Source organism: Vulpes vulpes, chromosome 9 (genome assembly GCF_048418805.1).
Source record: "Vulpes vulpes isolate BD-2025 chromosome 9, VulVul3, whole genome shotgun sequence".
Lineage (NCBI taxonomy): Eukaryota > Metazoa > Chordata > Mammalia > Carnivora > Canidae > Vulpes > Vulpes vulpes.
Genome location: NC_132788.1, coordinates 13698445 through 13712283, shown reverse-complemented (window position 1 = coordinate 13712283; position 13839 = coordinate 13698445). Strand labels below are relative to the sequence as shown.

The 13839-nt window shown below is 37.7% G+C and overlaps 1 protein-coding gene across 30 annotated transcripts in view; it reads right to left on the bottom strand.

Moving 5' to 3' along the window:
• DOCK10 (dedicator of cytokinesis 10) overlaps positions 1–13839 on the bottom strand; it is a 259737-nt gene that overhangs the window by 41852 nt on the left and 204046 nt on the right. For all 30 annotated transcript variants that reach the window (XM_072719383.1, XM_072719388.1, XM_072719401.1 and 27 more), the window contains exons 28-30: positions 10526–10672; positions 3945–4028; positions 1613–1709 (exon numbers count right to left, since the gene is read on the bottom strand). In XM_072719383.1, coding sequence (XP_072575484.1) covers positions 1613–1709; positions 3945–4028; positions 10526–10672 — 328 coding nt within the window. The remainder of the gene's footprint in view (positions 1–1612; positions 1710–3944; positions 4029–10525; positions 10673–13839) is intronic.

The window sequence follows — 13839 nt, the reverse complement described above, 5'->3', positions numbered from 1 at the left end:
ACGCTCAACCACGGAGCCACCCAGGCATCCCCCCCTTTGATTTTTTTTCTTCTGTAAGAAACTTTTAAGGACAGAGAACAAACCAAGGTTTGCTGGAAGGATGTGGGTGGGGAATGGACTAGATGGGGGATGGGCATTAAGGAGGGCACTTGTGATCAGGACTGGGTCTTGTATGTAAGTGATGAATCATTAAGTTCTACCCCTGACATCATTATTACACTGTATGTTAATGACCTAGAATTTAAATAAAAACTTGAAACATGAAAAATAAATAAGTTAAAATAAAATGAAAACGTTTTTTTACAGGCTTGATAATGTACTTTACCCTATTTTCCATCCCAAATATTAGTTTTGTATAATACATATAGAAGACACTGCAATACATGGGAGGAGGCTTTTTCCCATCTTAGTTTCTGCTTTCCATGAATATCAGAATTGTGCCCTGTGGATAATTTACTCACTGCTTTTTTTTTTTTTTTTTTTTTTAGATTTTATTCATTTATTAGAGAGAGAGAGAGAGAGCACTTGTGAGAGAGGATGAGAGAGAGAGATCAAGAGCAGGGGCAGAGGGAGAAGCAGACTCCCTGCTAAGCAGAGAGCCTGGTGTGGGGCTCCATCCCAGGACCCTGGGATCATGACCTGAGCTAAAGGCAGACGCTTATCTGACTGAACCACTCAGGTGCCCTTACTCACTCTTACTCACTGCTTAGAAGAAAGGTATTTTTTCTTTCCTTCTTCCTCCTTGTCATCCTGCCCGCTTGCCTCCCTCCCGTCCTTCCTACCTTCCTTCCTTCACATCTTGAGATGTAATAGACTATAGAGCATTATATTGGCTTCACATGTACAACATCATGATTCCATATTTGTATGCATTGTGAAATAGAAGCAGTACATTTTAAGTTCTTAAGTCATTTTAGTGTTTTCTTTGCATCTTGATGTTTGATTGGCTTCTGATGGCTAGATGTGTGATGATCATCTTGGTATCTGCCTATATTAGGTATATATATATAATATTAATAAAAGTTAGAAATGAAAAATTTTTCTGTAGATCATTTATGTTTTAGGAAGTATTGGAAATGTAGAGCCCCATTCTTCCCTGCACAGACATCTGGGGCTCTTCCTAACCCAGAGGTATGGTGTATTTACAGGCTCCTGACTGCCTTCCTTTCTCCTTTTCAAGTAACAGGTGTTTTGGTTTTTTGAGACACATAATGAGACACATTGACTGATAACCTTAAGTGAATACGTACTCATAAAGTAGAACTTCTCCTCTCCATAATTTCATGCTTTTCAAAATCAAAGGAAAGCTATATTTTGGAGCCAATATACTAAAAGGATTGCTGTAGGTTAAAAATCTTTGATTTATAATAGCCAATTTTATAATTTTGTTGACCTTCTCTTTAACACAAGAAGAAACAGAAAAAATTGAGAAATATAGAGCCAGCCACTACTTTTGCATTTTAGCCCGATTGCCTAATGCCCATGTGACAGCTTCAGGCAAGCCAAGACCAAGGCAACAGGAAAATAACAACACATAAACAAAGGTAAAAACACACGAACAAAGGTGAATGTTTACTTTGCGGGAAACTATGAAAATTCTGGACATTCTTACCCGGAATGTTTGCTGATCTTATGGGGAGACACAAAGGAATAAAGTGTTCATGCTGACATACTTCTTGAAGAAAATCAAATTTATACTGGCATAAGGTCTGAAAAACAGGTGAACCAAATGACTATTATTTACACACCAAGAAGATTAATAACAAATCAGTACTTGAATCTTTTTTTTTAAGATCTTTTTTATTTATTCAAGAGAGACACAGAGAGGAGAAACAGAGACATAGGCAGAGGAAGAAGCAGGCTCCCTACGGGAGCCCCACATGGGACTTGATCCCAGAACCCTGGGATTACGCCCTGAGCCGAAGGCAGACACTCAATCACTAAGCCCCTTAAATCTAAAACCTAGAAAGAAGATGTAGTGACTTTTGTGTGACCAACCACTGGGTAATTGTAAGTTGAAGTTTCTTGTTCCCTCTAACGTGGTAAAAGCAGTAGGACTTCCCTGTATTTGGAGATGGGTCAAGGCCTCCTCGGGAAATTATCCCATTTGTAGACCTATATTGAGCTTCCATAAGCTAGGATCTTACAGGGTGGTATTTTCCACTTCTTTAGCTTATATCAGCACATGTTTCTTCTGAAAGGGTTCGTGCCTCACCACAGGTACAGAGCTCTAAAAATACATTCATCTCAGGGAGCAGCTCGCTGTAATTAAGCCTTCTGACCCAGGGCTAAGGAAGACAATGGCCCATGTGATCTAAGACTGGATAACTCTCTCTGTAGGCTCTTTATTCTCAGGGTAAATTATTTAATTTCACCTCTCCCCTGTCCTGGCAAACAGGCCCATTTTCTCAATAATGTTTTGATTAAGACAGTGATAAATGGAATACAGACATGGTCTAAGATGGCTTAATACACGTGTTAAAAACAATCACGTAAGAAGGAATAATGAGCACATTCATCAATATTCTATTTTCACTGTCGTGCAGAATAAGTAATCAGTTTTTAAGATCCAGTTGGGTTGTGTTCATTATATTCACTAATACCAGCTAACAAAATAAAATCTATTCTATTTGTTTAGATGTGTTAGCATTATATTTTCTGGCAACTTTAGTTAATAATTTAAAATGCTCTCACTTCAAACAAGAACAGTATTTGACTTAATCCTTTGTGCATCAAAGTGAAAAGGAGTATAATTAAATTGTATGTTAATTATTTTTCATTGAGTATGTTCTTTTGGTCTCTGAAAAAAATAAATAATTTAGGCCTACTGGAATTCTACTTAAAAGGATATTCTGTAAATTTCATGCATAATTGGAGCACTAACAAAGAATATTCTTTCAAAATATATTTACAGAAGGAATTGGATTCTCAAAACCCAAATGGCATATAATCATAGAACTCTCCTAGTCAGAAGTAAATTTCCATTGCCAAAAAAAATAATGTTCAGATTCCTAAGCATGGCATGAATGGATATGAGAAGATCATTATTTATTTTTGGCTTCTCTACATTTATTATTCTTTCCCAATACCTAGATAATTACTCCTTGGGGACTTTCCTTCTTCCCAATGGGCAAAGGTCAATGGGGAGCTTTTAATTCAGGTGCCCGGTCTTCCTCCCTTAAAAGACAGGCAAGTGACCCAAAGTAGGTTGGTCATTCATTTTCTCTCTAGAATGTAAATCTTAAAAGCAGAGTGTTAAGAGAAAGAAAATGGTCCCAATGTATCTTTTAAGCAGTAGCAGACTTTGGCCACATGGTTCCTTCCACCTTTGCAATTATTCTTGTGCCCCAGCTCTGACTCTTTCTCAAGCTCAGCTCTCCAGCATTTTGGTTTAGCTCAGTGGTTTTCAAACTTCAAAGTACATAAGAATCACATTAAAGCTTTATTGCAATACAAGTTTCTGGGCCTCACCTGCCATAGCCCTGAGATGACTAGTCTGGGAACCACATTCTGAGAATCCCTGTTCTCTAGACAACACTGTTCCCAGTCTATTGCCAAACACATTCTCCCTATTTGGGAAGGGGAATCAACTGCCCTAGACTTAAAAACCACAGAAAAGTGAGACTTTCAGTGCTGCAACCAAAACAATATCAAGCAAACCTGATGAAGAATTGCAGTTGAAAACATTCACTCCTCTTACCACCCATAGGAAATAAAAGAGAAACACACATGCTAATTACATATTCCAAGCCTCCATTGAGAAAATACTTGGGACACTAACTCAGATGGACCATTTTAAAAGGCTGCCTCTCACTGGGATAGAAATTATCTTTTGATGCAGAGAATGGATAGGCTAATGTGTTAGGTAGACAAATCCAAAGACCAGTTGATTTATTTATAATGCAATGGCTTAGAAAGCAATCACTCTTGCACTTGGCTCTTACCTTGAGATCACCAGAGGAGAACATGCTGATATAATTGTTAACCATCTTAAATACATAGCCCCGGTCCATAAATGTAAAACAGCGCTAAAAAAAAATAAAATTGTAAATTCAGACATTTTACTTTAAAGGTCATTAAAGATTTTAGAAAAGGTGATTAAATATATTGAAGTAAAATGACATTTAACTAAATGTGTAATAAATGTTTAAAAAAATCTCTACAATATGTTGAAGCATTCATCCAAGTATGGTAACTAATTAAAACACTAGATAAAGTGCACACACCAGAGTTACACACCCCTATTTGTCAATTTTATAAAATACCACTTAGGAGTTCTGCAGCAAAATATAATAGCCCTTTTTTTTTCTATATAGATTTTAGGTTTTATTTAACTCTTTATCTTTTTAAATCAGTTAGTTACATTTTATTACTGTTTTTTAAGTAATTCGACTCCCAGAGGTAGGCCAGGAAAGCCTTTTTAAATCTCTGGCTTCCTTCAACAGAATGATTTTCTTTCCAGGCAAGGCAGCTTGAATTTGAGGAGTGAAGGCAACAGACCCTGAGATTTCTATCTCTTACTTTGTTGTCAAACCCTCTTAGTTGTAATATAGAGAGTCTGAAAGAGCAGGCCGGTTTGGAGGAGACAGGTGAACATTCCAAGTTGGCCCAGCATGCTCTCTCCAAAAGACCAATGGCCATGTGAACAGTGGCCAAATGAGCATGCAAGGGGAAAATGTGAAGTAGGAGGCAGAGATCATATTTACTGACACCATATCTTGGGGAGGCACTACTTCAGGTTGCCATATGGAGGTCATGACTGCGTGCATGAGTTTGATTCCATCATCCACACTTATGTGAGAATGCACACTATATGGGAAAATTTTTCAGCGGCTGCACCATTTATATGGAAGAGCTTCTTTCTTATCTAAAGAGTCCAGGATGGTCCATTGTGATAGCTGTGCATTTTTTCTCAATTTCACAAACAAATCTCTTTTCTCAGAAAGGACTGGACATAAAATCTTTGACATAGGTAGTATGTATACCAAGTGGAAGGTCTCCTGTTGGAATACATCTGTATATAAAGAACTCTTCTCTGATAATGTTCTTCCAATTGTTAGGGAGGTCATTTCTATTTCCTTTTCCTTTCCCCCTTTATATGGTTTCTTTCTTTTTTAGATTTTATTTATTTATTCGTGAGAGACAGAGAGAGGGGGAGAGGCATAGGCAGGGGAGAAGCAGGGTCCCTGTGGGGAGCCTGATGTGGGATTAGATCCCAGGACCCTGGGATCATGCCCTGAACTGAAGGCAGACACTCGACCATGAAGCTACCCAGGTGCCCCTTTCTTTGTTTTCTTTGAGTGATTTTTATGTACCTACTCATTCATTACTATGTTAGTATGCTGCCTCATTTATTTTCATTTTTAATATGAATTTAAGTTCTTTTGGTAACTTTCCATTCACTAAAAAGTAAGTGGCTCCTGTATCCTCCTATCTTCCAGGAGAACCGTGGGGAGAGGTAGACACCAGAGCATAGTCATAGGCTCAGAAGATGTAAAGTGATGTGGGAGGAGGGAAGGAAAAGGGTCTTTTGCAACTTCTGCACAATGTAGGGTCCTAGTGGGTATGTCAAATCCTTGCAGGTTCTCCAGCTGCAGAAGGAAGTCCCCAACCTCTGAATATCCTCAGTGTGGAGCTTTTTCCAGAGAAGACTCCCTGCTGTTTTCTTTCTGTTGGAAAGAGGTTTGGGTCTGACCTTACAGGGAGAGGAGGACCATCCAATATAACTATAGGCTCTAGAAACATCTTAATAAGAAAGTAGGTGGAAAAAAATCCTGAGGATGTCCGTGGTTAAGACACCGGGGCTCTTTGACTCAATGGAGCAGGGGTTGGTGAGTTCTGTCACTGAACCAGAGTAGTGGCAGTTGTCACTTCCCAAGGGCTATGGTGGTTATTCTGCAGAGCAGACCTGAAAGCTTTTGAAGGGAGTTGAACTCTAGCATTAGTGAATAGGGAAGATGGGGAGAAAGCTGCCTGCCCTGGGGATATAGGAAAACCCGTTTGGGGTTTCTTAAGATTGAAGAGAGTTCTTCTGTAGGGTAAGTTGTCATGCTCTTTCCATGGGGCAGTGAGGGAAAAATGGGTCATTCCTAGGATACAAGATCAGCAGAATCCATCTTCTGCCTACAGAGAGCCCTCTTGCAGGTCAAGCTTCATCAAGTGTCTCTCCTGTCATGAGTCTCCTGTGTGTGGTCCATCCCAGCATCTGCTAAACCCTAAGTATAGAGGCTCTTCAGCCCTTTGCTGATGACGTCTGTAGGGCCTCTCTACTTTTTCTAAAAAAATAATTTATACTAATGGAAAATAACTTCTAGGGGGCTTTGGCAAACCACTGCGCATCACCCAAAACTAGCTGTCTATTTTTTTTAAAGATTTATTTGAGAGAAAGAGAGAGAGAGACAGAGAGAGGAGAGGGATACAGGGAGAGGGTGAGAGAAATTCAAGCAGATTCCCCACTGAGCAGGGAGCCTGATGTTGAGGGGTTTGATCTCACGACCTAGGAGATCATGGCCTGAGCCGAAATCATGAGTCTGATGCTTAACAGACTAAGCTACTGAGAAGCTCCAACGGCCTATTTTTGTAAGTAAGTTTTATTGGAACATAGCCACACTCAGTCATTTACATACTGTCTACCGTGACTGGTTTATGGCTGTATTGTGCTATAATAGCAAAGTTGGGTAGTTGTGCCAGAGACTGTATGCCCTGCAAAGCTAAAGATGTTCAGTACTTGGCCCTTTACAAAAAAAGTTAGCAGATTCCCAATCTGGAAGATAACTTATACTTTACCAAAATTTTCTCAGTTTGGTTTAATAAATTAAAAACCACATATTCTAAATTATGTGCAAAAATATTTTGTTGTAATTAAGCAATATTTATTTTATTTAACCAATTGTGAGGACAATGGTAATTTTAGTCTTAATTCGTTCAATGAAGTGTATGAGATCCCCAAGTGCAAACAAACCAAATGAGTATCTTTGCTCTTTCTTTATATGTTTTACAAAACCACTGGTCCTACTGTTTCCTTTTTCATCTTGGATGCCTTCCTTTGCCCTGCGCTAGACATTTCCATTGCCTCTGCACTAGACATTAGCTTAGGTACAACCCATAGCAACTTTTGCATGGATGAGCTCTACAGAAAACATTTAAAAAAAATCACAGAATATTCAAGTCAAATATAGTAAACATGAAGACCTTCCCCTTTTCAGAGATTCACTTATCCACCTTCTTGTGATGTTTATAGAAAAATATCACAGATGTTTCTTTAAACATATTTTGCTACACACTAAGGCTGTCTTCTATTTTTTAAAAAAAATATTTTATTTATTTATTCATGAGAGACACAGAAAGAGAGAGGCAGAGACATAGGCAGAGGGAGAAGCAGGCTCCATGTAGGGAGCTCAATGTGGGACTCGATCCCAGAACTCCAGGATCACGCCCTGAGCCGAAGGCAGATGCTCAACCCCTGAGGCCCCCAGGTGTCCCTAAGGCTGTCTTCTAAATTCGATAATTTCCAAATGTTGTCCAAAGTTAACTGAAATAAAGGGATTAGTCAGGTACATGGGTCAAAAGTTATGTCTGTCTGAGCAGAAAAATACAAATCACAATGAACTTTCCTTTGCTATGTCCTTGGTGTTGTGCTTGCATAAGAAGAGTACCTAGATGGGTTCACTCAGGGAACTGGAGTTGTGACCCAGATTGGCAGTAAAAAGAAAAACGACAAAAGTCACATAGCTTTCATGGATCCATTTGTATCCTATCTACTGTCAGGAGAGAACAGCCAGAGAAATGTACAAGGTTTTGGCTTATTTGCTGCAAAAATATTAATTTCCCACAATATGACATAAAGGAGGGCACGAAATTCTTACCTGGGGGCATTTTTAAATGCCCACATCAGAGACACTGCTCTCTCCATTCTTAGGAAATAACCTTGGCACAACTGTGGCATGAAAATTATATTTCATTTGTGAAATTCCAAAGCCAGATCATTCATAGTATTTGATCACTAACGTAGAATTTAATAATCAAAAGAGGCAAAAGTCATTTAAAACCAGAATTGAGCAAATAACCCTTATCAGATTCCTGGGAATATATTTATAATGCTAATAGCAGGAGTGGGAAATGTCGAGCCACTGAAAGCTCCAAGTTCATCAATTCACAGGCATTGTGCCAAATGACTACATTCAAATTTACATTTAAAAAATCACCCTCTCTCATTTTTCCTTTTCCTCTTCTGGTTCCAAAGACGACTCTAATAATCTTTACAAAAGTTTTACAAAAGTTTTCTGTGTCAAATAAATACCATTAAAACTAAAATTTGAAAGCCATGCTTGGCAGAGGATCAAAGGGGAAGGGAGGGAAAACAGAGTGGAAAGAAATCAGAGAGGGAGACAAACCATGACAGACTCTTAACTAGGGGAAAAACTGAAGGTCATTGGAGGGGAGGTGGTTTGGGGGATTGGGTAACAGGGTGACAGGCAGTAAGGACAGCAGGTGATATGGTGAGCACTGGGTGTTACCTGCTACTGATGAATTACTAAGCTCTACATCTGAAACTAATGACGTAGCATAGGTTGGCTAATTGAATTTAAATTAAAAAAAAAGAAAAAGAAAGCCATGCTTGTAGGATAGACTTCTAAAATATACAACATAGGGAACTGTTTCCACTTACAAACCACGTAAGTATTGTTTTCGATTTGCAGTCCACCTAATCCATAAAATCTTATAGACTTTTAAGACTATAGACTATATTTATTTATCTATTATCAGGCCATGCATTTTACCCACAGATTTCACAAAATCACTGGTACACCATTAGCCTTCTACTCCATCCTACTCTTTTCAGTCTTGGACAGTTTTTACTTGCCCCCAAGTGAGACATTAGTTTATATACCACAAGAAGCAAGTTTTGAATAAATGAGCTCCCAGGAAGACATACATTTATTCCAACAAGTAGAGGGCATTTAAGCCAAGGAGCGTGGCTAAAAGGTCTTTTCTCCTGTTAAAAGACTTGCATATTCGTCATTCTTTACAATTTAGGGGAGAATATTGCAGATGTTTCTTTTTTTTTCTTTTTTTGCAGATGTTTCTTAAACATAATTTGCTTATAAATTGGACAGTTTATCATTTTCTTCTAAATCTCTTCATATATAAAAGCACTTCATAGAAACAACTAGCATAGTACTAAACTTTATTTGTTAAAATGTGGTAGAAAACTAGAGTAATTTTTTCTCCTTTACCCTCTTTATCACTAATCCTGACCATCCCTTTTTCTTTCTGAAAGCAAGAAAAAAGCAAAAAAAGCAAAAAAAGCAAAAAAAAAAAAAAAAAACAAAAAACAAAAAACAAAAAAGAAAAGCAAAATATTGAAGAAAAACAGTGAATTTAGGAGGAGATCAAATATAATGTATAATTTGAAGTGATGTTTAATGTATTAAAGACAGATCTGACTGGATTAAAACTCACCAAAGATAATTTGGAGTAATTTTACATCTACCTCTATGGCTTTAGCTTTCTTTATATTGTTAGTATTTACTTATAAATTCTCACACTTATCCAGTATGTTCTAGTGTCTACCATAAAGATATATGAAAAGTGGCTACATTAAGATATTATAATAGTCAATAGTTGGGCAAAAGAAGGAATAAAAGAAAAATATTATCTTTCTAGTTGGATGTATTTTTTTTTAAAGATTTTATTTATTTAAGAGAGAGTAGTAGGAGCAGTGGGGAGGAAGAAGCTGACACCCTGTGGAGCAGGGAGCCTGCTGCAAGGCACAACTCTAGGACCCTGGGATCATGACCTGAACCAAAGTCAGATGCTTAACTGACTGAGTCACCCAGGTGCCCCTTTCTAGTTGGATGTATTATCTGTTAAATGATACACCATCATTCTACATTAGCTTTGTTGTTGTTTTGACTAAGCATTATTTTCTTCTCAATTCCACCTGTAATCCAAAGAAACATAATACTATACACATGTCTATCTATCTATCTATCTATCTATCTATCTATCTATCTATCATCTATCTATCTATCTATCTAGTTTAGTAAGCAGTTTCTCAACACTTTAATTGATCATTTAATAATGTGATTAGTGTATAATATTTTCATCATGTAAAAAAGAACCTGAAGGTAACACAACAAAAATGCCAAATTATCAAAAGTTCCCAAAGTGGCTATTTGATATCATTGTTCCAGAATGATATGCCCTCTTCAAGGGCAGAAATGCTCAAGATAATACTGCCAGAGTGCAGCTTTTCCTTTAAAATTTTTGTTTTAAGAATACTTAGAAATACTATGATTTGACAATGCTCAAATGGATACTTTTATTGAAGCTTGGTTTTTGTTCTATGTGACTCAAAGTTGGAAAAACTATTAAAAAGTAAGAGGCATAGATAATAGTAATCACCTAATAGTGCTAGTTTTGACTTGATCATAAATGGAGATGTGAACTGATTGACATTTAGAGTATCTCGCATCCAAGATCATGAAGGCTTGAAAGGAACTGCAAGCTTGTTGAACCATACCTTAAGAAATTTGGCAACGCTGTGATTTGCCCTTCTTGTTTCTTCAAGTGAATCTTTATATTTCCAAATCACGTGATCACATAGGACCATGACGAGATTGTCCAATTCATTCTGGTAAGATTCCGGAAATCTCTGAGCTCGAGAAAGCTAAGGAAAGAATGGATCATTTCTTTATAATGTGGCATGTGAAATCCTAAGCCTGGAAAAGAATAAACTGAAAGACTTACTTCGTATAGCATCCAACAGAAAGAGTCCTTCTGAAAATTTGAAAGCCATAATAAAATAGAAACTCTTTTAATTTCAAGATCATGATTTCCATCATTTTCACTTAATGTTTCCATCTCTTTTGGCCAATGATTTTTTCACTTTTTCATTAAAAAGTAAAACACATATTAATTGCAAACTATTCAAATGGTGTAGAGATGTAACATGTTCTATGATCTCTCTCATCTTAATTCCCCTTCCTTGTCTCTTAGAAAATAATTACAATGAATATTATTCTAGATTTACATTGACACATAGTTCTCTAATTGAAAATCAATTATTTTGATTTTTTAGGACTAGGCATTCCCCAACTATGAGTTCAATGAATGAGTAAATGTGTGAGTATAGGTGGTGGTTTGAAACGTTCTTTAGTAAGTTCCAGATTGTCTTTTCTGAAAAATGTATTTCAGCTTTATTGAAGTATAATTGGCATATAAAACTATAAGATGTTTAAAGTGCACATTGTGGTGTTTTGATACAAAGACATTGAGAAAGATTCCTTCCATCTAGTTAATGAACATATCCATCATCTCACATTTTCATTTTTTTGTGTGAGAACACACTGTTATTAGCTGTAACCACTGTGTTTTACAGAAGATCCTCAGCCTTTATTCATCTTGAGGTTGCAAGTTGGTACAAGCTGGTCCTAACCTCACAGTCCCAGCATATGCCGCAGCAGGTGCCAGTGGGACCTCACAGTCAAGAGACTTGCCACCCCATATATCCATTGACCTAAATAAACTCTATGGGTCCCTAAAAATGACTCTCAGGTCAAGGATTCTTCTCATCCTGTTGGACCTCCTGCACAGAAGGGGAAATTTTCAGGCAGCTAAGTTTTCCCATCTCTCTGTAGTTAGTGAATTTACAAAAGCCTTCGCACAAGATAGGCAAGATTGATTCATCTTTACAAGTTGGCTTTAAAATTAGCCTCACATTTTCACTATAGATAGAAACACAAAATTTAGAGATAGCCTGAACTATGTATTTCCAAAATTCTCTGTGCCCAGCCTTCTATGCTGCAAGTATAAAAATCATGGAAAATGAAGTTATAGGAATCACTTAGAACAAACAGTGGTTCAACTGTGGGATGCTGCTGTGGGCTAGCACTGGTTTTTGCTCTTTCTTTTTCTTTCTTTCTTTTTTTTCTTTCTTTCTTCTTTCTTTCTTTCTTTCTTTCTTTCTTTCTTTCTTTCTTTCTTTCTCCTTCCTTCCTTCCTTCCTTCCTTCCTTCCTTCCTTCCTTCCTTCCTTCCTTCCTTCTTTTTCTTTCATTAAGTCTAGGCCCTCAGGTGCTTATGTGCATTGAATTTTTTCTAAGTCAATATACCAGGACACTGCTATATAGATATTTTGGGATATTATAGCTACCCTCCGTGTATAGTTAACACTTGGTGTGGAAATTAAATTAAACTGACAACAAATAAATTTAAGTGATTTAATCACACACATCATTTTTAATTCTGCTCCATGTATCTTGGGAAATAACCGTAAACAATTCACCTACATGAAAGAAACATTCACTTTTTAAATAATCAAGGCACATTTGTAGATTCTCTCTTTTCTCTTTGTTAATCTCTGAGATTCATTAAACAGACCAGCACCAGCATTTCCTTCACACAGAGACACGTGTTAACACCTTGGGCTTTGATATTTCCTCTGTTTCTCCTTTTGTCTTTCCAAACTCCCCTTGTGGCCTACTCTCACTTTCAACCCAAAGATGCTCTCACTGGTAAATACACGAGTAGTATTTTTAACTGTTCTCCAGAAGTATATCCCAAAGGCTCAAGGTGGGAGAATTTCTATTCCAGGGACTGCGGATTTCTGTGTCAGGACAGAGGAAGAAAGGGGGCAAGGGGATAGCATAGTCTGATTCCAAGCAAAAGAGCCAGAGCATGTTAGGAGAATCTGGGCTATCATATGACATACAGGTACAGAATGCATTGGCTGAGGTCCAGGCATTTGGCAGTTTTTTTAGGAACAAGAGGCTGGTGGGAAACAAAACGTTAGCCAGTACAATGAACCTTGTGCTACTAGAGATCAGTGCAGAGAAGGCACTTAGGAGTTCCTAGCAAACAGGAACTCTCCTTGGTCAAAAGAGCAGGGGTGATGTGGAGGTGCTATCTGCCTCTCATGGGACTTAACCAGACATCTTTCTTGAGGTCCTCAAATCACACTCTATGATGACAAAAACTGTCAAAGCTGAAAAGAAAATGCAAACAACTTGAGAGGTGTTTATTCTTTTTTAATTTTTTTTGAGAGGTGTTTACTGTGAATGCTTTTGAGTTAAGTGATGGTATCAGGTCTTTTGTACTGTGATGCATGGAGATGGTCAGAAAATTGGAGGATGGCCCCCTGGAAGAAAACTGGAGTGGGGTTGTCCTTGAAGAGGACAGTGAGAAATAAACTGGAATCAGTGAAGACAAATGGTTAGACATAAGGACATCATACATGATGAGTTCCTATATTCTGAACTGTTTATAAGGGCGTCTGTGATCTATCTGAGCAGATATGTGCTGATGGGAATGAAAGGATTTTAGTCCAATCTGGTTTTTTTTTTTTTTTTTTTTTTTTACAGATGAGAAAACAGGTTCTGAGATGTTAAGTGTCTTTTTTATCATCTAACAGGTTAGTGGAAGGGCAAGGATTAAAATGATGAAGTTTCCTAATTCCAACATAGCTTAAAAACAGAGAGATATGAATCATTTTTATCTTCACATTAGATTTTCTCTTCCTTCCAGACAGGAGGATCTTATCTCTGGAAGAGGGAGAGCAGACACAGCTGAAAAGCAAATATAAGATCTAAGAGTTAAGTTAGGGAGCTCTGGAGATGATTAAATATCCAGCCAAGGCAGATCTGCTATGCTTAGGTCAAGCCATGGCTGGAGAGACCTGTGGTGTGGAAGCATGGATGGGAACATCTGGGTGGATGACCTGAGGATGGTGACTCTGCATACTTCCCTACTCTTCCATACTAAGAGATAACATTTCTCTTAGATGGATGCTCTGCAAAAACCTTTCCCAGCAAGGCAGCAGACAAATCCTTCAGGAGAT